This window comes from Danio rerio, chromosome 23 (assembly GCF_049306965.1).
Source record: "Danio rerio strain Tuebingen ecotype United States chromosome 23, GRCz12tu, whole genome shotgun sequence".
NCBI classification, from domain to species: Eukaryota; Metazoa; Chordata; class Actinopteri; order Cypriniformes; family Danionidae; genus Danio; species Danio rerio.
In genome coordinates, this window is record NC_133198.1 from 16,743,549 (window position 1) to 16,767,947 (window position 24,399).

Here is a 24,399-nt window from a genome sequence, read left to right on the forward strand (position 1 = left end):
GATGATTCATAGTGTGTACTTGAAGTGTTACAGTTATAATTAAAAAGCATTAAAAAAGTTATAACTAATAAATTATATTAAATAAATTAATTAGCAATATAGTGGCTCAGTGGTTAGCATTGTCACCTCATAGCAAGAAGATCGCTGGTTCGAGAACCGGCTGGGTCAGTTGATATTTCTGTGTAGAGTTTGCATGTTCTTCCCATGTTGGTGTGGGTTTCCTCTGGATGCTTCGGTTTCCCCCACAGTCCAAAGACATGCATATTGGTGAATTGAATAAGCTAAGTTGGTCGTAGTGTATGTGCGTGAATGCAAGAGCGTATGGGTGTTTCCCAGTATTGGGTTGCAGCTGGAAGGGCATCAAGTTGGCGGTTCATTCTGCTGTGGCTACCTCTGATTAATAAAGGTGCTAAGCCGAAAAGAAAATGAATTATTGAAAATAAATAATTTTTATAATAAGCACAATAAAAAGGTATCTAATGTAAAACATTCTAATAAAAACAATAGTATCTATTTATTTGTTGTGAATATATAATAATAAGTACTAGAAACTAATGAATAATTGCTATTGTGTGGAATATGCACTATTCAAAATAAAATAGCTGCTATGTTAATGATGTCCTTAAAAACCAAGATTTGTTACTAATAAGAATAGTTACTAGTCACTAATGAAATAAGTATTAATATCTAAAGAATAGGTATCTAAAAAGTGCCATTATCTAATAAGTACTAAGTTTTACCATATTAATGGTACATATAAGCACTTAAATATTAAATAAATTAACAAATAAATAACTAGGACTTTTTGAAAAAAGAAAAAAATACTAGATAAGTCAAATAAATTAGTAGCATGGAAAAAGAAACAGTACATGTGTTTATGGATTAAATGCTAAAACAGCCTGCCACACTTGAAAAAAGAGGATTTGCTGTTTGTTTAAACGGCTTATTTAAATTGAGCCTAATTAACACAATTCTAGAGTTTTTTGGGGAAAAATTTGCTTTATGTTCAATCCACTTAAATTTGCATAAACAAATAAGGTAATACATTTGGTTTGGGACAATATGAAGGTGTGGAGACCAAACCTTTTACTGTATATACTGCAAGTCCTGTGAATATTAGATGGAGTTCTAATCCACTGTGGAGGATGATTGTGTTAACTTAACAATGCTGACAATATGTTATAAAAATGCTGCATTACACAATCAAGCATGTTTGTTTGTTTGTTTTTTTATTTGTATAATTTGCCAATTTTATATTGACACTCAATAAAATACTTCTGCTGCTTGTTGAAACTACTTGTTATAAACAAGCTGAAACAACACTATAGTTTAGATTTTTGAGGGCAACTTAATTGTTTTATGTTCAATACATTCATTATCTTTAATCCATTCATTTTTATTTTAGTGGAACCCAGCATTTTTTACAGTTTAGCAGGCCCGTAGACCATAAGGGGTGGTTCGTTTTTTTTCAAAAAGTGGATTTTTTTGCATTTTCTTTTTAAATAATGCATTTTATGATTATGTGTGTTTATATAATGCATATATACAATACATTTATATAATGCATAATGCCCTGTTTACACAGTGATACAATACGGTATGGTATTTTTCAGTATGAGATTTTAAGCACTATTTTTTTAGCTGAATTAGCTTGATGGGTGGTCATCATAACCATACACTTTGATGTACAAAAAAAAAAAAAAAATCCTAAAAATTTAGAATAAAGCAATATGAATAAATACTTGTAACCTATTGTCATTTATTATGCAAACAAACTGGCTAACAGAACTTTTGTAAATAATAATAATAATAATAATAATAATAATAATACCTTTATCTCCAATTTTAAATCCCAGGTTAAAAGCTTTCTGTTCAGGATTTCTTTTAATGACTTTCTGGATTAATATTATGTTTATTACTCTTTTGTCTTGTTTTATAATGTGCTTGTGACTACTGTAAGGTGTCCTTGAGTGCTCTGAAAGGCGCCTATAAATAGAGTCCACCTGACGAATATCTAACTACAGGGAATTCCATAACTGTGGTGCTGCAGCTAAAAGCCCTGCCACCAAATGACTTTTTCTTAAAACAACTTTCTTCAGTCAGAATTTGGCCATTTAAATAAGACAAAATTAAAAGATAATAATAATAATATTATTAATAATGTAAAGTTTTAGGATTGTTGATTTTGTTTCAAAAATAAGCTCTACGATATATAATAAAAGTCACTTGTAAAATGTTTTCTCTATTTAATGACAATACAGTAGCAAAAGATGATATGTCAGATTGTATGTTGTTTTGCACAGCTGGATGTAAGACTCATGAACATAATTGTTTGCATTGGCCAAAACAAATTAACTAAAGACACAACAACTTTTTCGATGGGCTATTTTCACAATTTATGATGTTGAAATAGAACAAATAAGCACATGATTGGAACAAATTGGGTGGTTCTTTTGAGCCACCAGAACCCCCCTGGCTACGGGCCTGTGGTATGTTTACATATGCCATATTCGACTGCTTCAGACACATCAATGTAAACATTTCATAGATTTACACTGATAAATATTATACAGTTATTCTGATGATCTATAATAATATAAAAATGCATTTAAATATAATAAAATCAGTTTGTTTAGTGATATCAAAACAGAAATTGATAGGTTACAAAGAAAAAAAAAATAAAAGACCAGTACAGAAACAATTTTGGGCATTCAACACTTTATTCACAAAGTAATGAGCACTATCAAATGGTCACTGGTAAACCGAAACAAAAATATAGGTATGATAAATCTATAGAACTGTACAAGACTTTATGTTTAAACCATCTCTCATTTCTTTTAAATCCTATTTTAAGAAAAAAGCCTTCCTTTTGAAAGTGCCAGAGGAAAATGTATCCTTCCATAAGAGTCTCCTAAACATCTCACATCCTCCATTTTTTACACTTTTAAGCAATTCTGATGGTTTTCAAAACAACCACAATCTTAGACAAAACTGCTTTTAGTACAGCCACTCACAGAGGTGAGGGGTGGATATGATGAAATATGTAAACACACAGTCAAATTACATATTTAAAATAAGCTGAAACAATTCTTGAGGATTTTGGTCGGGACAACCTAACTGTTTTATGCTTAATCCACTTAATTGTTATTTAATCGATTTGTGTTGGGACAATATGAATGAATTCCGTGAAACCCTTTTTTTTTTTTTTTTTTTTTTTACAGTGAACTGATGAAGTGTAAGATCGAGGATCAGATTATGATCATTATAATCTCAAAACAGCAATGGATGAAACAAAAGGGAAAGGCAGATTAATAATTTAAACAATCTCAGATACGTCACCATAAAATAAATCTGGACATGTGTATTAAAGAACTGTTAAAAAAATATGCTGCATAAATAATAAAACTCGAAGCTGGAGTGAAATCTTTATGGCTGGCGGTCGGTTTAGCATCAAACGTGTAATAAAAATATCCTTTAACCATTTACATTTGCAAAACACACATTAAAATACATACATCCATTTCATATATTTGCTCTGGTATTAGTAGCGTCGTGAAAAGCGAAAACATTTTATAAGATCAAGTTAAGGTTACAAATATGATGAGTCATGTTCGATACATCAACATTTCTTTCCCGGTGTGCTCGAGGGGAAACACATTTTAGTCAAACACAATTAATGACAAATACATCAAACAAACCATTTTTGAGTGATTAGTTGGTTCAACTTATAAACTGTTTAAGAAATTTAGATTATTCTATACAAACGGACCAAAAAATGGTCCAATATTTAAGTGTAAACAAACTGTAACACAATGGGCGCAACCAATCAAATCAAAAAGCTCAATTTTAACACACTCATATTCATATTTGATTACACCAAGTTCACACTCACACTCACACACACACTTGTCATTGACCTACAGTATTTGAGGTGGTGTTTGTGAAGTTGTAAGGCTGTGTAAGAGAGAAGCGAGACGCTTCCTGTAGAAAACCAGCAAAAGAAAAGCAAAGATTCTGCTGCCAAACCGGTTTCAAACTGGATCAAGTATGAACAGACACAACGACTCACTTCTTTGTGAAGTTTTACTGCTATGAATTTAAGTCCCCAAATCCCTTTAAAAAAACAAAAAGATCAAAGAATAAAAACAGAGAGAAGACTCTAAGTTAAAAGGTAGAAGATGTGCTCCATTCAAAGCCTAGTCGATCTCATGGACAGAATGAGAAAACAGACCGAGTGTTGCAGGAAATTTCTGAGGCTAGGAACAAATACAGGAGACGACAATCAACCTGAAGCACTGTACGCTGGTATTAAACATCCATCGAAAAAGTCTTTCTGAGGAGGAACGGTATGAGCAAGAGAAATAAAACACAAAAGTCAACCCGTTTCCTGCAAAATCTCATTGCAGTCACAGTGAGTGGAGCTTAACCTTCCTGTCCTTAACTCCTCCTCTTCTTCTTCGTCCCTCCTTTCTTTCTCTCTGTCCTCTTTTAGGTCTCCAAGAGGAGCATCCAGGCTTGATTTGTCCACTTGTGAACCGATAGGTTGTACGGAATTTGATGGATGTTGTTCCTGTTGGTTGAGCCCCAAAGCGTCTCTCAAAACCTCAGCACCTGCTTCTCTCAGCAAAAGAGCAGGCGTGGCCAGAGTTGTCAGGTAGATAGCTGAAGCTGATTGGCTTGAGGACACAAGGGCGTGGCCTCGTCCTGTTAGTCTGTCTTCAGAGTGCGGTGGAGTGTACGGCTGGTTGTCGTTGCTGAGGAGGGTGAACATTTGGTCCACGGAGTGGCTGAAATGAGCCCAGTCCTCGAGGCTGAGGGTGAAGTTGAGTTTGAGATCGTAGGCGTGTTCATCAAGTCTGTACAAAGGTTCAAGTTCGGACCAGTTCGACTCGCCGGGAAACAGGTTGGTGTCTTCCGGGACGTCCTCATCATTCCAAACATTAGCCTTCCCATCCTTCCCAAATCTGTCCTCTGTTGGGGGAGGAACCAAATGTAACAAAATTGACCACAATTTTACGATAAATGACATTATCGTCTAGCGACAAAACGATTTAAGGCACTGATCAAAAGTGGATGCATCAAAATGAAGATGAATGCTTGTGATTTCATGGAGAGAGAATAAAAATAAACATACAATTTAAACCCTAAAAAAAGGATGATGGATGAAGGAACGTAAATGTTTCAGGCAAAGATCGAGCAAGGTGAGGTGAGGATGATGAGGGGCACGTGTTGGGAATCTTCCCTCAAAGCTGCTTTATTTCCCCCGAGCAGCTTCCATGCAGAGAGACGCGTCTACAAACTAATGCTGTGTCATGCAGGCCAGGCAGAACTAAATGAGTTTAAGAGAAAGGAAACCAAAGAGAGAGAGAGGTGATTCAGAAAAGGTAAGTGGCTTGGTGGCATTGTATCCTATGGACGAGAAGCAGAATTATTGTCCAAACTCACAGCGATTTGGAGACAGGCTTCCTCACTTTAGGCCATTTCCGGCGCTGAAACTGCCTAATGCGACAAGCAACGATAAGACAAACTGTTACCCCCACCCCCAAACTCAAGCATGTGATAGAGACAGCCAATCAGAGAACTCTAAGGTTTTCACATACACACAACAACAACCACGGCTGAATGCATGCAAGGCACAGTATAAGGCAAGAGAGAGGGAGACAAAATAAGAGAGACAGAAATCTGAAGGAGAAGACATCTGATCTGTCAAGGAAGTTACTTGGAGCTTAAATGTTTACTCACAAACCTATGTGGGAGGATGGTCAGTTATGGTCAGTCATGATTGTCGAAATATTTTTTCGAAGTATTTTCTTAATATGGGCATATTAAGAAAAGAGTCCTCTGCTCACCAAGGCTACATTAGTTTTATAAAAAATAGAATATGTCAAAGAATAAAAACTATATATATATTGATAAATAAAAGTATATATAGCTAATAAAATATTATACAATTATTGACTATTATCCACTTGATAAGTGTGACATCACACCAAGTAGCTTCCGGGTCCAATCACTTAATTGAACTGTATGGGGAGACACATCAAATGGTAATAATAAACATTTACAAAATGATGTAATAGTTTTGAAAATCACGATCACAATATTACAATATATATATATATATATATATATATATATATATATATATATATATATATATATATATATATATATATATATATATATATATATATGTACATCCATGCTTACTATGCAATGGTCAGAAAGTGATACATTTTTTATAAATTGTTAAAATATTGATGTCTGTGATGCAGCAAGTCCAGATACTGTTGTGTACACCATGATTTTCTATAAAATTCACTTTAATGTGTAATAGAACTAAAAAGTGGCCATAAACTAATATTTTCTCAATTCAAATGAGTAGCGGGTTGGATCCAGAATTATTATTCCATATGTCACCGATACGTCGCTACTTAACAAGCGGATAGCAACCAAGAAAACAATATATATTAGATTTTAATGTAAATTATTCATATGTAAATTGACAATTTCTACAGTAATATTAGATGTCTGCCTTTTGTAAAGGTTCTAATTTCAATAGTTAAGCAATAAACAAAACAAAACGAAACCAAAATTTGTTTCTGCCTGACAAGAAAAATGAAAATCATGCCTCGTTAACATAATTGTTAAATGTAATGAAAATACTATAAGTTTATTTATTAAGTTTTTTGTCACCAAATCAATCCAAATTTAAGCTTTCTTTTTAGTAAAACCTTTACAATGGCAGTTCTGGGGAGCAAAGATAGAATACCCAGAGTTCAATATTTGACTGACAAAATAAAGTTTATGTTTTTATGTTATAAAAAAATTTCACAAATCACTTCATTTTTGCACAGAATAATTAACAAAAGTGCTAATATATCTTGCTCCACAGAATTCAACTGTAACTTCTTTACACTTTTTTTTAATACAAACTAAAGAATTGGTCACAGCCGTTTTCTACATTACAGTCTAAAGGGATAGTTCACCCAAAATTGAACATTGAGTCATCGCTTACTCATAATTCACAAACCTATTTGAGTTTCTTTCCTCTGTTGAACACAAAAGAAGATATGTTGAAGAAGGCTGAAAACCTGTAACCATCGACTTCCATAGTATTTGTTTTTCCCACTATGGAAGTCAGTGATTACAGATGTCAAACAAAAGTTTGAGACCACTTGGGGGTGGGTAATCAAATAGTAATTTTTCATTTATGTGTGAACTATCCCTTTAACTTGTATTTAACACATCAAATCGGTGTAAGTTTCTACTCTTCCTCCATGACAGCGAGGTCTTCTCCTTGATTTAACATTGAAGAGTGAATTCCTGTGATGCCTTTACAGTAGCTGTGTCTGTATATGTGAGTTTGTTTGAGTGATGTGCATCAATGAGTGATATTTCATTCGCTAACATTCACGGTTAAGCTCCAAGCTCTCTAAACAGAACTGCAGAGGTGGATTAGTATCTTCATCTAAAAAAATAATCTGACAGTTGGCCTTCTAGTCTACAATGGGGTTAAATTTGTTTGGCAGTGATACCTGTATTCATCATAGCTGCTTCTCTCTTTACCCCCTGAAGAAGAGACAATATTGTTAGTTAGAGGGTGTGGAGACAATGAGATGTACAACCCCATTAATGTTTAAGACGAGAGCATCACTGGAAAAAACAAAAAAACAAACAACAACCCTGGGCTTCTGTCCAAGGGTCACGTGGAAGCTCGCAGAGTCAAAATAAGGTGTTGAGGAAGGATTGATAAGAGTGATATTGATAATTGTTTTACATCTTATAACTCTGATTACTGAATAGTGTTGTCACAATTATTAATTTTTATGGTAAACCACAGTAAAGTTTTTAATGGTTAGTATTACCGTTTAATACCTTTATTAACATTAAAACCATGAGTGATTGTTGTGATTTTTAAAACTCACTGTAAATCCCGCTAAACGCTTCAATGTAAATGTGTATTTATATTGCGATAAAAATACAGAGTATATATTTTTAATCCAGAGCTTATAATATTTTGATCATTTTCAGAATGTGGTTTTGTTTTATTCAGTTTCGTTCAATTTCATCATAATTCAACAGATTTTTAACAGGAAAGTCTTAAGAATCTTTGTAGCTAACAATAACGGTAACAAAATTCTGTGCAGAAATAGTAAAAAATGTCAGCAAATTCTGTCAGGCCGTGCTCATTAACTCCGTGTTTTATTAAACCTTTTGATTTTTAAATAGCATTACGGGAACTTGATCTGTGCTTCAACAACTTTTGATGCTGAAAATCAAACTCTGCAGTTTAACAAAGCAAATATTTCCAACATTTTAGATGTTTAATAAACAAAGTAGCCCATTATTTTGAATTATTTCTGTTACACGCAATGTGAGCAATCTGTGTTTGTTTGGCTATTAGCAGTTAATTCAACAAATTTTAAACAAATATTATACTCTACACTGTTGACAATTTTTGTAAATTACACAGTATTGAACAGTAATATAAGGGACATTCTACCCGAAATGTACATTTTCACTTATAAAAAATGTGACAGGGCCTGATTTAAGCTTCCTTAAACATCATACAAAAACAAGCATAAAGTCATACAATTCAATGATAAAAAACTTTGATCACTGTCAGCCTCTCCTCAGTCAAATGATGTCAGTCATAGCCTTAAATGTGTATTGCACGCATTTATTGTTAAATTTAATGCAAATGTGACAGGACTGACAGAAACATGAGGACAATTGTAAATTTATTTGTATTATATTGTATATTTGTAGTATTTATTTGTAGAAATTATTTATAATTTCAGGTTTTAAATCAATTGATGTGAATGATAACAACTTAAACATGATATTTCTGAAGTTTTTTTTAAATAACAAATTTTAGCTAACAAATTTTAGCATAACAAAACAAATACAAAACTAGGCCCAGATAGAATTTTGCAGAACTTTTTTTGTATTTCTGCACAGAATTTTGTTAAAAAAATTGATGGATTTATGTGAAAAGATTTTGGGAGTATCATAACTAAACACTCATTATATGAAATAGGGCTGGGCGATTAATTGAAAAGTAATTGAAATCAACATTCAGAGTCTATAATCAATCTAATTTTTCATGTCAATTTTTTCAGCTACCGTGTTAAGGTTGAGTTATACTTATTATATTATGATTTATACTTATTATATTATTATGATATTATACTTTTGCAAGAGTACAGAGTGCATACCCACGCACCTCTCAAAAAAATGTAACTTACACGTCACAATGATGCATAGTGCAAGCTTTGTGATTCGGTAACGCATAGAGCAGTGTTTTAGGCAATGTGTGTTTTAATTTCAGTTGTACAGCATTGATGTAGATCGTGTGTGTTTACTAACTGTAAATCTATTACCGCAAAAATACTGTATTTACATTTATGTGCTGTATATGTATTCACAGAATTGTGTGTATGTCTTTACTCTAAAAAATACAGCAATTTTCACAATGCAACTTTAAAATACAGTAACATACTGCATAACTGTCCTACAATATACAGTACACCAGAAACGTACACTATCATTCCCTGAAATAAAGACAAATACAGTGATTAATAAGTATTGCATCCCAAAAATGTCTAAAATGGTCTGATGGTTGATTTCTCAGTTGTTCTGTGGAGGAATATGTCATTTAATTGGTTCATTCACATCAATTCATTATAGTAAGTTACTTTAGATTCTGTAGATTTACTTTTGCATTTAAATGTGAACTTTGAAGTACACATGACCTCTCTGAGTTTATTTTGAGTGAATCGATTTTGTAAACCAATCAATCTCTTCTGTTATCATCACTGGAAAGCTATCATGTCTGCTGAAAACTAATTTCAGCCACATTCGTGTGCATTTATTGATCTGCGTGTCGGCTGGGACGCACTGGTGCAGCGTGGCACATGTTGACCCTTCTGGACAGCAGCTCAGGAGGTGATGGGACGACTTTCTGTTCGCATATAAAAACAAGGAGGACAGGAAGCAAGGCAGGGCCGGGGATCGGGTGAGGATGATGATGATGAAGATGTGATATCACCCTTCGCCTTCGGTCCTTTCAGAGAAAGTGTAAGTTTGTGTGTATATGTGTATATGTGTGTGTGTGACTCACCCATGTCGAGGCTGCGGGTGCGAGGGTTACACTGCTTGTGTCCCTTACAGCCTCTGAGCTCCATGAGCTGAACGTGCAGCTGATTGAGGACGTACCGGTCCAGTGTGTTTACCGCGTTCACCAACTACACATCAACACAGATATAGCTGAAGTCAAATTTTAAAAATATATTTCTTTATCAAATATTTCCCAAATGATATTTAACAGAGCAAAGAAATGCGCACAGTATGCCGGATAATATTTTATCTTCTGGAAAAAGTCTTATTTGTTTTATTTCAACTAGAATAAAAGCAGCTTTTAATTTTTTAAACTGCCATTTTAAGCGCAATATTATTAGCCACTTTAAGCATTTTTTTTTCAGATTGTCTACAGAACAAACCACTGTTATAGAATGACTTGCCTAATTACCATAATTAACCAAGGTTAGCCTTTAAACTATACTTTAAGCTGAATACTAGAAAAATATCTTGAAAATGATCTAATAAAAAATAATTTACTGTCATCATGGCAAAGATAAAATAAATCAGCTGTTAGAAATTAGTTATTTAAACTATTATGTTTAGAAATGCATTAAATAAACCTTCTTTCTGTTAAAGAGAAACTGGGGGAAAAATATACAGGGGGCTAATAATTCAGGAGGGCTGATAATTCTAGGTGTACTGTAATACAGCCGTTTATACTCTTATTTGTGTCAGTCTGATACTATTATAAAACAAGAAAGCATTTGAATTGAATCTAAATTCTCAATGTAATGTTAAGAGCATCCTTTACAATTGTTTTTTTTTTTGTCATCACTCATTTTCAATTGTTTTAGCTGTAAAAAAAAACTATCTCAGGACTATTCATAACTTTTTGGCTTAGGGGCTAATTCATATGAATTTGTACAATTTTATCCGTACAATTTAGTACAATTTGCTGATCCTTTAATGATGGCTGGGTTTAGGGGTGGGGGTTTGGTGCCACGACAATATGACTGAACTCATATGAATTCGTACGGATTAGCCACTAAACTGACAAAACGTTTGTTTTCTTGCGAGATCAGGCTGACAAAAACAGGCTGCAAATTATTTACATTCATTATAGCAATCGTTAACACACTGGTTTATAGTCTAAAATGCCTTTAGTGTTAACTGCACTTGATTCATTCTCTAGTAAAAGTACTTGTATAGTCTGTCTTAGGTTATGTGTATAGTTTAGGTATTCATATGTATAGTTAGCACTAGCAATTAGCATAGTTAGATTACATCTCCAGTGTGTTGTTTATGTATAAGTTTAAAATAGCTCTTAAGTCCAATGTTGTGTTCGTATTTATTCATTAATTTTCTTTTCTGCTTAATCCTTTTATTAAACTGGGGTCGCCAAAGCAGAATGAACCGCCAACTTATCCAGTATCTGTTTTATGCAGCGGATGCCCTTCCAACTGCAACCCATCACTGGGAAACCCAAACACACGTATTCACATACATACAAGGACAATTTTACCATACCCAATTAACCTGTAGTGCATGTCTTTAGATTTGTGGCGGAAACCGTAGAACCTGGAGGAAACCCTTGCAAACGTGGCAAGAACATGCAAACTTCGCACAGAAATGGCAACTGACCCAGCCGAGGCTGTGAGAGGCGACAGCACTACCTACTGCGCCACTGAGTCACCTGCTCATATTTATGATTATGTTTATTTATGTAGCACCATGGTCCTGTTAGACATGACTATAATGCTCTTCTTTAAAGACTTATTCACTTACAGTTCGTTATGAATAAGGAAGCACTGTGCATTCACAGAAAACAGCTAATTAAAGTGGCTTATTAAAGAATCTTCAGCAGTGTTTTCATGCTGTCTTTATATTTGACCACTGACCTGATATGGATCTGTGTTGATGTCAAAGTACTCCAGAAAGCCAGTGGCAAACTCGCAGAAGAGAAAGTTGTGCGTCTCATTAATGGTCCTCATGCACCAGTAGGTGTTGTTATTGGCACTAGTGCATGCACAAAATGGCCCCACTGCAAAACAAGCATAACAGACGCTCACATATATTGACAGATATATAGATCGCAGAGAGACATAGACAGTAATAGAGCAAATGATCAGCACTCTGTGCTCTGTGATACACTAAATGTGTATCATTTATCCTCTTTATCTTACATAAGAAAATAAAACCGAAATCTAACCTTTCATTGAAAAAAAAAACATTTAAAATGGAAATCTTAATATGTGTGTTTTTTGCTCAAGATCTTTGGCAATTGTTAAATTTTGATGTTTTTAATGGTATTTGTAGATTAAATAATGTCTTTATTGGAATGTTTTAAACTACAAATACAATTAAAAATCTTAAAATCATCAAAATGGAACTATTTATAGCAATAAGTGTTATTGCATGTTAATGTGTTTTGGTATATATTCCATTACAGGGTTTCTGCAGGTTTCTTCAAATCAAATTTAACTTCTAAAGACCCTTTTAAGACCATTATGAATAAAATTTTAGACTTATAAAGGGCTAAACACTAAGAAGTTTTTAGAAGTTTTTCTAATGGCCCAGTTACTTCTGTAAATAGTTTTTGTATTAATGGAAGATCGTGTAAAAGGATGTGTTGCTTTAGTTTTCTTTCCCTGATTAGGGAATTTAATTTGAAGAATTTGCTGTAAAATGTCTAACAGCTGTAGTGAATTGCATCTTTTTGAAATGAAACGCAAAAACCTAAATATAAAAAACATTGAAAATTAAATAAATTGTTAAATTAAAATAAAATAAATTGAGATGGATTATAGGAGATTGGGTATTGGCCATTTTAAGCCATTTTAAGACCCTGCAGAAACTCTGCATTCCAATATATTGGCACCACTAGACCATTTCAATGTGGTCAAGTCATTAACCCATAAACATTTCCTGCTTGACAATAAACTATTTCATAACTGTAACAAGAGGCAATTCAATCATAATTCGATGTTAAAACAGCTATCATAACTATATCACAGCTATCAATATGTGACTCTATGGATTCTCGCAAGCTATAAAAATTATAACAACAAATTACTGTTTATTACTGTCAAATTGTAATCTAATTACAATACTAATTACACAATGTAAAAACTAATCAGATTACTAATTAGTTTACTTTGAAGTTACTTTGAAAACTTACAAAATATACAGATAAAAACACAAAATAGTCTGCAGCTCTTTCGGTAATTTAATATTTACAAAAAAAAAAAAACATTACAATTGGTTGATCACAGCAGCTTGACATATTCAAAAGAGCTAAAGAGTTAGTTTACCCAAAACTTAAAATTCTTTTATCATTCACTTGTTCCAAACCAGTATTTTTTTTTTTTTTTTTTTTAATACAAAAGAAGGACATGGAGAAAACTGGATACCTGTAACCACTGACATCCATGACACATAAGCACTGCAGTGTGTGGGTGTTCTGTGTTTGTCTGAGGTAATTAGTCTACCAAATTGTGTATATGCCTTACAAAGTATGAAACTGATTGGTCAGTTCTTGTCACGCGACATGAGGTTTTCAACTTGTGCGCCTGGAAAATGTGAGTGCACGCAATATGTGTGCGAAAAGACATGATATGTGAACGGCCTCATAGGCAGCTACACTTCTCTTCACATTCAGAAGATACCTTCACTCCCGATCCTGCACAAAAATCCAATTTAGCCTTTTTAGGCTGAGTTGGGCCGTTGTGTTTTTGGGCGCCGGTGTCCTTGGTGACAAGTATTGTCTTAGAATGCTTTCTGTTCAAATGCTTGAAAAAGTTGCTAGTCGAGTGAAAAGCAGTCGAAAGTTCTTTAGGGACTGGACATAGACTAAATTTCACAACAATGTTTTTGTTTTTACGCTCAATGAAATCAAAGTAATTTTTGTATTACCACTTGAAGAAGTGTCAGCTGACATTCGCCAACTATTTAAAAGTGCTTATTAACTGATGTTGTGGCGGAAAACTTGATTTAAAAGAAGCATTTTCTTCTTCTAAATAATACATTTGTAAAGTAACACAATTACATTGACTTTAGTAACTGTAATCAAATTACACAAATGTAAAATGTAATTCATTACATTACTGCATTCCTCAAAAATGTAATTAGAATACAATTCGACAGTAACGCGTTACACCCAACTGTGGATGGGATCATTGTTTTTGTTTACATCCCTCAAAATGGTCTATAGAAAGCAAACATTGAGCAGTAGTATTACAAAGTAATTACAGTTTCCATTTAAACCAATACAATAGCTCATTAAAACTATTGCAAACTGTACAACAGTTTCTACTCTTTCTTTCAGCATGGATTTTATTAGTTTTATTTCAGTGAAAGGTCAAATTTTTGCAAATTTCCTGAATAACCGATATCACAATCTTCTTCACTTACTGTATCTAAGTATATATACTGTATATTACCAAGGGTGCCAATCATTTAACTCATGGCTATATATATAGATGTGGTGTGTGTCTCACGTGTCCAGAATGGAGCAGTCTGCCAGTGCTGGTTGTCATGTGTGAAGCAGGTGAGGCCGGGCATGCTGCAGGTGTCATTGTTACGCAGACGCTTCAACAGCTTCCTCAGCTTCTTCCTGCGCTTCTGCTCCAGCATCATCCATGCCTTCTTATCCTTCTCCTGTCCTTTTCTACAAACACAAAGAGAATAATCAAAACCATGACCACACACACACACACACACACACACACACACACACACACACACACACACACACACACACACACACACACACACACACACACACACACACAGACACACACACACACACACGTTTGTTTTTGTGAATTGTGGGGATGTTACATAGATTTCCATTGTGTTTATGCTAAACAAACTGTATTTTCTATTGCTCTAAACCCCTAAACTCAACCCTCACAGGAAACTGTACAGTTTTACTTCATGAAAAAACTCATTCTGTGTGATTTATAAGCTTTTTGAGAAATGAGGACATCAGCAAGGTCATATTTCATCAACTTCTTGTAATATCTGTGTCATACCTATGTACAAATTCAGATTTGTGACCTGGTAAGTCACACAACACGCACAAGCACACAAATTGCAAACATACATACACACACACACACACGCACGCACGCACACACACACACTCACCTGAAAGGGTGGACATTTCCTGTTTTGTATTTCCTCAGCTTACTCTTGTACTTGGATTTGTAACTAAAAGAGAAGAAAAATAAAATCTGTCGAACACTAAACTTGGACAGAAACAATCATTTAAATAATATGCAATAAATTGTAATATTATAAAAAATCAATAATGCAAAATATAATGTGTTTTTTTTATATTTATGATTTTTTTCATTAAATATACTCAACAAAATTTACTTAATTTACATGATATAAAATAATCAAGTTTAATAAGTCAAGTTTAATAAGATGATTGACAGGTGCCACACTCACTAGTATTTGTTGCAGTCACATTCTTCAGGTCGTGCCTTTTTCAGGTGACCCCGGACTTCACGCAGGTTTTTAATCTTGGTTTGGAGGGTCTCGATCTAGAAAAGAAACCTGCATCAGTAAATAAGAAATACAAGGCTACGTTCACACTAGGTTTAGCACTCAAATAAGATATTTGATCATTTTAAAACAATAACTTTGATCAAAAAAAAAAAAAATTTAATGACAAGCGAGTGAACTAATTAGTGAACTAATCCTTTAATGGCAGCAGGGCTTCTCAAAGTCTGGACTCCAAGCCAGCACAATGTCATTCTGCTTGATTTATAATGAGAAAATTATAGTTGTTAGAGTGGAAATGTGAAACGTCACTATGAAATCAAAGACGGACATTTTTAATGGAAGTATCCACAAAATACAGACATAAGGACCGCAAAACTACACCTAAAGTTTTCATTACACACCTTTTGTATTTTCACTTTTTTTAGACAGAGGTCTGGATGCAGACCTGGTGCAGTTGGCCTGCATAAAATGCTTTTTAATGTCCACTTCTACCCCTACCCCTCACAGTGACGTCACTAGCTCCATTGAGTGCAATGTGTCTGATATTGCATCCCTGACATATGCAATCTTAGCTTGCATCATCATGGTTGCATCTTGATACTATTGGGCCTACCTTTTGTTGTGTTTTGTACAAAGAATGCACTTATATCAGTGATTTTGCAACATTTAAGTTGTATTTAATGTTTTTGAATGCAAATACCATTTCGTCACCTTGGAATTATAAGGTTCTATCTGCGTTCTAAATGATTTTGAGATATTGTCCTTAAATGTCCTTAAATGTAAACAACTTATAAAAAAACATCCCATAATGTAAATAAGTTGCCCTTTAATAAGATTATGTCAATAACTCAATTTTGACAAAAATGTCAGAAAGACCCTTATAATTCTAAGGTGACGACTTTATTTAAAGAAAAATACAGTAGTCAACACAGTTTTCAAAGTTGTCCCAAACCATAGTGTTTAATAGTTTTTGGGCAACTTTGCTGAAAGGTGATGATCCACTTCAAATGTTGATTACTGTAAATATTGTTGACTTGTGATGCATGTTATGGGTGTTTATTAAAAACAAGTTATGTAATATTAATTACATAACAGACCTTTGACCTCAATAAAAATTTATATTTGGATCTTTTAATGTAGACATTGAGAGAGCCTGAAAGACAGACTCTCATTTTAAAGGTTTATCAACAAAGTAATAATGATCGATTAATCTTTGGCATCTCTAGATGTGTGTCATACTTCATGGTCGATGTGCAGCTTGTGGTCTTTCCAGGCCTGCAGTGATTTGTAGAGACCCACGTCACACTTGACTGTTTCATTGGCCAGAATGGAGCATCTGAAACACACACACACACACACACACACACACACACACACACACACACACACACACACACACACACACACACACACAGAATTATTTTAGATTTTTGAACAAAATTTAATTTAAAAATATTCAGCATTACAAAATTGTTGTATCACCTACAAACAATTTCAAAATCGAACAAATGTGTTCATCCTCAATTACAGCGCTGATAATAATTTAACACCACTTAAATTTCCACACTCCACATAATTTATAAATAGTAATACTTATACTCCACACCGACTCTACCCTTCAAACATGCAAATATTCCAGCCATGGGGTCCAAACAGTCTTAAAATGCCCTCTTTGTACTTTTAATATTAATATTAATAATAATAATAATAATAATAACAATAATAATAATAATGTTAATCATTATATATTTATCACACATATATGTATATATATATATACAATATGTATAAATATATATATATATATATATATATATATATATATATATATATATATATATATATATATATATATATATATAAAACAGTCAACTTTATCTATCGAAATGAGTGTAGTTAACTCAAAATTTACTGAATTATTTAATTTAATTCTACTCATTTTAAAAGAGTTTTGAACCATGTGTTGAAGGTAATGAGTTAACTTAAATACCTAATTACTTCAACTTAAAAATTCATAGTACTCACATAGATTAGTTTTTTTTTTTTTTTTAAACTCATATGGTTTGTGGCAATCGGTTTCCTGAAATGTTTTGAGTTCCCTTAACTTGTTGGGTTTAACAGCACTTAGTTGGTTTGAGTTCTCTTCATTTATTTGGTTGTACTATGCTTACATTTTTATTGTGCTTATATATATATAGCTGAAATCAGAATTAATAGCCCCCCTTGACTTCTTTTCTTTTTTGAAATATTTCCCAAATGATGTTGAACAGAGCAAGGAAATTTTCACAGTACGTATGATAATATTTTTTCTTCTGGAGAAAGTCTTATTTGCTTTATTTTTGCAAGAATAAAAGTTGTTTTTAATTTATTTTGAACCTTTTTAAGGTCAAAATTATTAGCCCCTTTAAGCTATATATTTTTTTTATGGATAGTCTACAGAACAAACCATCATTATACAATAACTTGCCTAATTACCTTAACCTGCCTAGTTAACCTAATTATCCTACGTAAATTAATAGTTAGTTAATGTCACTTTTAACTGTATAGAAGTGTCTTGAAAAATATCTAGTCAAATAATATTTGCTGTCATCATGGCAACGATAAAATAAATCAGTTATTAGAAATGAGTTATCAAAACTATTATATTTAGAAATGTGTTGAATAAATCTTCTCTCCGTTAAACAAAAATTGTGGAAAAATAAACAATGGGGCTAATAATTCAGGGGGGCTAATAATTCTGACTTCAACTGTATATGTATATATTTATTTATCTTCTTTTCTATGTTTTATCATAATCCAATATCTAGATTTTAATTATTATGTTTTCTTAAAATAAATTCACAACTAAAATAATAAATAAATTGAAAATAATGAAACCAAATCTTTACCTTATTTGACTGCCAGACTGCTTCATGATGGGTATAAGACAAATTTGCGTATATATAATGATAACATTTGTTAGACCCTCACCATACAAAATATTCTAGAAACCAATGTTATACTGTAGGTATAATTTATACTTCTAGGTATTTATTAAAAGCCCCAAAATTTCTTAAGGCCCTACCTTCCCTCATTTTGCCTATTGGTTAAATCGGCCCCTGGCCTATACGTGTGTGTTCTACCAACCTGTGAGTGACTTTGATGGAGGAGGGCACACTCAGACTGTTGCTTTGGCTGATGGTGGTGGGCTCTGCCCCACTGAACTCCTCATCCTCATCCGCAGTGCTGAGCCTCAGACTGAGGTTCCTGTGCTCATTGTCCAGATCCACCGCATATAGATCTCCTCCAGTCTCCATGGACAGGGCTCGAGCGAAACGGTTCCTGGAGAAGCTCTTTAGAGACTTCATCTCTGCAATCAAACACAATGCTTCATTTTATCAGAACATTAAAATAAAGATACTAAAGAGCAAATGACATGTTTTGGTACAGCTTGTAAAAACTATTTGCTCTAAACATGTATTTTTAATAGTGCTGGCCAAAAATGAATTATAAACAATAAGTAATGAATCGCATGCAAAATAAAAGTTTGTTTTGAGGTCTTTTAAGTGTGTTTTTATTATACTGTATATTTAAATACACTATGCACATATTTGCATATATTTTAGAAAATTTAAATTTTATTAAATTTAGATGAAAAATATATGTAAACTATAAAAATTACATATAAATTATAATATCTATGTAACAAAATAGTTTTGTTTCTATGTATATGTGTGTAACATTTACATAAAAAATATACAATACTCACACATGTATTATGTCAAAACAAACTTTTATTTTGGATGCAATTAACTTTTTAAAATTTTTTGAAAAACTTTTTATACAAATATTTTATTAACAAACATTTTTGCATAGTATACAAAAAAATACATATGTGTACACAACATTATTTATTCATTCATTTTCTTTTTGGCTTAGTCCCTTTATTAACTTGGGGTTGCCACAGCGGAATGAACCGCCAACTTATCCAGCACGTTTTTACCCAGCGGATGCTCTTCAAGCCGCAACTTATCTCTGGGAAATATACAATATTATATTACAGTATATTATAATATTATACAATATTAAATTATATAATACTATACATACTATAGAATAAAACAGTATATTGGATTTGAATTAATAACAATTAAACAAACATATATACAAAATTCAAAAATAATTTTGAATACTATATTGTATGTTTTGAACAATAATTATCTTATTTATTTTTTAAATGATACTTTATTGCATATGAAAAACGTTAAAATACTATATAATTTGTTTATTTATAGTTTTTTTATATACTGTATTATAAATGTGAAAAGAAAAAAGTAATTAAGATAAATTAGATGACTAATAAAGATAATAACTATATTCTACATTCAACATTAAACAGTTCTTGTTTCTTACAAACATGGTTATTTTATTTTTCACAATGTAAATGTAGCATCTGTGAGCAAGAAACTCTTTTAAAAATCTTTCTAAAAATTAATAATGTGTATACATAATTCGTCACCTCGGAATTTTAAGGTTCTATCTGTGTTCTGAATGATTTTGAGACATTGAGCTTCAAAGTTTTTGCATTCCATATAGCAAAACAGTTTGTGTGTGACTTTTTTTTTTTTTTTTTTTTTAATTAAAAAGTCTTAAAATGTAAGCAACTTAAAAAAAAGCATCCCATAAAGTAAATAAGTTTTCATTTAAAATGAATATGTCAATAATTTAATTTTGACAAAAATGTCAGATACAACATTATCATTCTAAGGGTGACGAACTATTATGCAGAATTATCCAGAATATATTATATAACAAGTCATTTAAAATGCATTCATCATTATTCCAGTTATGTAATAACAGTACATTAATGTACAACAGTTATTATTATTATTGTTATTTGTAGTATTAGTATTATTATTGTACTATTGTAAACATAATTAAAAAATGTTTATTACTGTGAAAAGGTTTTATATTTTATAAAAGGTAATACCTGTATTTATATATTTTATTAATAATAATAATAATAATGTATTTAAATATAATTAACACACTATACTTTCTATACAAAATAAATCTTAAATGTTAAAATCTAATCAATAAATCTGATCTGTTATAAAGAGTGAATATGAATGCAATACAATATTTTCAAATCAACTGAACAAAATTATGAACTATAATAATGAATAGTACTTAGTATAAGCTAGATTTAGAACTAATATCACAAAATATGCAATATAATTTAAATAAAAATGTAAAAGAAAGAACTAATTGCGATAATAATTATGGAATAAATTTTAAATGAAGACTAAATTTTAATGAATGACACAGTGGCGCAATGGGTAGCATATTTGCCTCACAGCAAAAAGGTCGCTGGTTCGAGCCTCGGCTGGGTCAGTTTGCTTTTCTGTGTGGAGTTTGCATGTTCTCCCTGTGTTCGCGTCGGATTCCTCCGGGTGCTCAGGTTTCCCCCACAGTCCAAAGATGTGGTACAGGTGAATTGGGGAGGGTAAAATGACTGTGTGTGTGAATGAGTGTGTATAGATTTCTTAGTGATAGGTTGCGGCTGGAATGGCATCCGCTGCGTAATATATATGTATATAAGTTGGCGGATCATTTTGCTGTGGCGACCCCAGATTAATAAAGGGACTAAGCCGAAAAGAAAATGAATGAATAAATAAATAAATAAATAAATGAATACAGCAACAGATCAAGCATTTAATAATACATGCTTCCTCCACTAGATGGCAGCACAGACTCACATAATGAATGCTGTGAATGCAGGACTTGTTGCAGTGTGCTTGTTGCTGTACTCACTCTTTTTGGAGAAGAGTTTGCTCTTGGAGTAAGTGCTCAGTCTGTAACTCTTGGGCTGGCAGTTGCATTCTTGCGGCTCTGAATTAAGGCTGACATCAGGAGTGCTGATGCTCTGCAGGTAAAGCTGGGATTTGATGCTGGAGACGGACGGCTTCTGCACTGCGCTCAGACTGGACATGCCTTTACATTTAGACAACCTCAGCTTCCCTGTGGCATCTTCAACACACTGCCACTTCTGGACACACACGCATGCACACACAACAGACACATGTTCACTCTGAAAAATGATCCACACACTGATACTACAATCACATAAAATGCAACGGTAGCCATGGAAATTTAAGTTCTGCTTATCTGCTTATTATAATAAGAATATCAAAATAATAATAGGATAATAATTATAATTGTTTTATCAATTCATGTATTAATTTATCTATTGAGATGTCTGTAAAAAAGAAAACAATTTGAATCACTAAGTACTTAGGGATTATTTAAAAAACAAAATTAATAATGAATACAAATACAGCGACTGTTTATTGTGATTATAATTATAATTATGATTATGACTAAGATGGAAGATTATGATTATTGATGAATGAACGGATGATTATGATTATGGATGTATGGATGGATAGATGGATGGATGATTATGATTATGGATGGATGGATTATAATAAATATTATTATTATGATTATCAGTGGATGGATGATTATGGTTATGATTATGAATGCATTGATGGATGATTATAATGATTGTGGATAAATGATTATGATTAAGATGATGATGATAGATAGATAGATAGATAGATAGATAGATAGATAGATAGATAGATAGATAGATAGATAGATAGATAGATAGATAGATAGATAGATAGATAGATAGATAGATGATGAACCATGCAGTATTATGGTATTATAAATAAATAAATCACATAAATAAATAAATAAATAAATAAATAAATAAATAAATAAATAAATAAATAAATAAATAAATAAATAAATAAATAAATAAATAAATAAATAAATAAATAAATAAATAAATAAATAATAATAATAATTATTATTATTACAAGAAAAGTGTAACAAATGCATTATATGCACCATAGTGATGCAAAGCTATATTTTATTTTTAAAGAAACACCTTAATAAATGTCTTAAATAGCACAGAAATCCCTTAACAATCGTCATTCAGGTTCCTATAGCATTTGCTATTAATTTTTTTCAATTAATAGACAGCTGTTTTGGCACGACTCGAGGCGAAACATCCTAATCATCATAATATTCTTATAGCTCATTTCTCTTTGACTGAACTGTGTTTGACAGCGTCTGCTTGCCAACACAATAGTTTTGACACTATCATCACCCATTAGCTTTTCCCCGTCATGAGCATGAGTGTGCGCATACACCGGAAGCAAAGGGTGAAAATCAACCCCTGCCTCATGCCGGCATTCTTACTCAGCTGTAATTATCACAAACCCACCTCGTTAAAAGCCATGTTAATGAGGAACATGAGTTAGACAGAAATACACCATTCGTTAAACTCATTCTACATATCAGTACATATTAGAATATTTATAAATATTTATATTTATAATGATCCTGTGCGGATCATTTTTAAGGCTAAACCTTATTATTAGAAATTTAGCATACACTGTAACAAATGCTGAGTTACACACAATCTAATTGTGTTGGTGTTCAACTATAAGGGCTTAAGTTAACTTATTTATATTTACCATTTTAAGTGGATTGAACTTAAAAAGTTTACTTATGCAGTATACACATTGTGTGCATAGATATTTTGTGCTCTCCTTAAGGTACTTATAGGACCATGATCTGTTCACACTACAAATCTAATATTGGCCACATTTATAAGAGAACAGCCATTCAAAAAAGATGTGAGGAAAAAAATCAGAGTTGAGCACTAAGCCTCACAGTGTAAACATGGCGAGTTTACTTGCTTCATTCGCGCATCAAATTCACTTCACAATAGACACAGATTCACATTATGGACAGGGCTTCTCTCTGCCCGGTGGCTCTAGCTTTGTTGCTAAATGGCTAAGTAGCTGTGTTTATGTGCTTTATGAAGGCTGAAAAACATCGTAGATTTATAAGTCGCCGTATCTGAGTCCTCTATCCGTTCAGAGGTACACCCAGCTCTGTGAGTTCATCAACTCCTCCATAAACTATACCTGAATGATGAAGGCTTTCAGCAGTGCTTTTGAAGATTTCCACTCAGAACACTAACAACAAAGTACTACATCATAATCACACCTCGCACCTCTACCAGAGCAAGCTCCTGATTGGTTAACGCGACGCGAATGTCTGTGAAAATTCAGATTTTTCAACTCAAGTGATATGCTTGTTAAGCATGTCAAACACGTAAGAGCTCAATTCATGAGAATCTCGTCATTTGCGCTGCCTCATTTGCATAAATAGTGCCACAGGGCGACTATTCTCGTCTTTGAATTTTAACTTGTAAACGTAAATCACTCGCACTTGACACTTCATTCACATCTAGTGTGAATGCACCATTGAGATTGTCTACAGTATAATCTAGTGTGATTCAAAACAATGTCAAAATTTGTTTTTAGAAGATATAAAATTCTGAAGCTTTACATTAAAAAAGACTTCAGCTTGTTACAACACAATTATTTGATCTTTTGAAGGACAACTTAATTGTTTTAAGTTCAATCAACTTAAATTAATAATAACTAATAAGTTAACTTAATTTTTTCATGTTGTCCCAACACAAATTGGTTATGTGGAGCCCAGAATTGTTTAACAGTGTGGGTTTGTCACTTCTGCAAAATAAATCAACCTCATACTTCAGTTTCTCATCAAATCTTCTGACCATTCAAGTGCTCTCTAGTATTTAACATGCCCCGCCCACTTCAAGATGCTGCTGCTGAAACTGGTCATTTATTCACATGTTTGAATAGAGGGTTTGCCTGAATGCTTGCAAATGTAAGAAAATAATAAACTGTAGACAATGGTGTGCAGCACCTTTCT

At 32.7% G+C, this 24,399-nt stretch overlaps 1 protein-coding gene across 37 annotated transcripts in view; it reads right to left on the minus strand.

The window, feature by feature from the left end:
* Positions 1–2,701: 2,701 nt before the first annotated feature.
* The window catches only part of sulf2b (sulfatase 2b), a 544,759-nt gene continuing 523,061 nt past the window's right edge, over positions 2,702–24,399 (minus strand). For 11 of the 37 annotated variants that reach the window (XM_073938025.1, XM_073938026.1, XM_073938027.1 and 8 more), the window contains 9 exons: positions 21,391–21,625; positions 18,724–18,946; positions 16,837–16,933; positions 15,541–15,635; positions 15,235–15,297; positions 14,583–14,752; positions 11,985–12,127; positions 10,127–10,250; positions 2,702–4,971 (listed from right to left, as the gene is read on the minus strand). In XM_073938025.1, coding sequence (XP_073794126.1) covers positions 4,376–4,971; positions 10,127–10,250; positions 11,985–12,127; positions 14,583–14,752; positions 15,235–15,297; positions 15,541–15,635; positions 16,837–16,933; positions 18,724–18,946; positions 21,391–21,625 — 1,746 coding nt within the window. In that variant the 3' untranslated portion in view covers positions 2,702–4,375. Of the gene's footprint in view, positions 4,972–5,445; positions 5,500–7,538; positions 7,573–10,126; positions 10,251–11,984; positions 12,128–14,582; positions 14,753–15,234; positions 15,298–15,540; positions 15,636–16,836; positions 16,934–18,723; positions 18,947–21,390; positions 21,626–24,399 lie in introns of all 37 variants that reach the window. The other 26 variants (XM_073938046.1, XM_073938045.1, XM_073938047.1 and 23 more) reach the window with 4 other exon arrangements.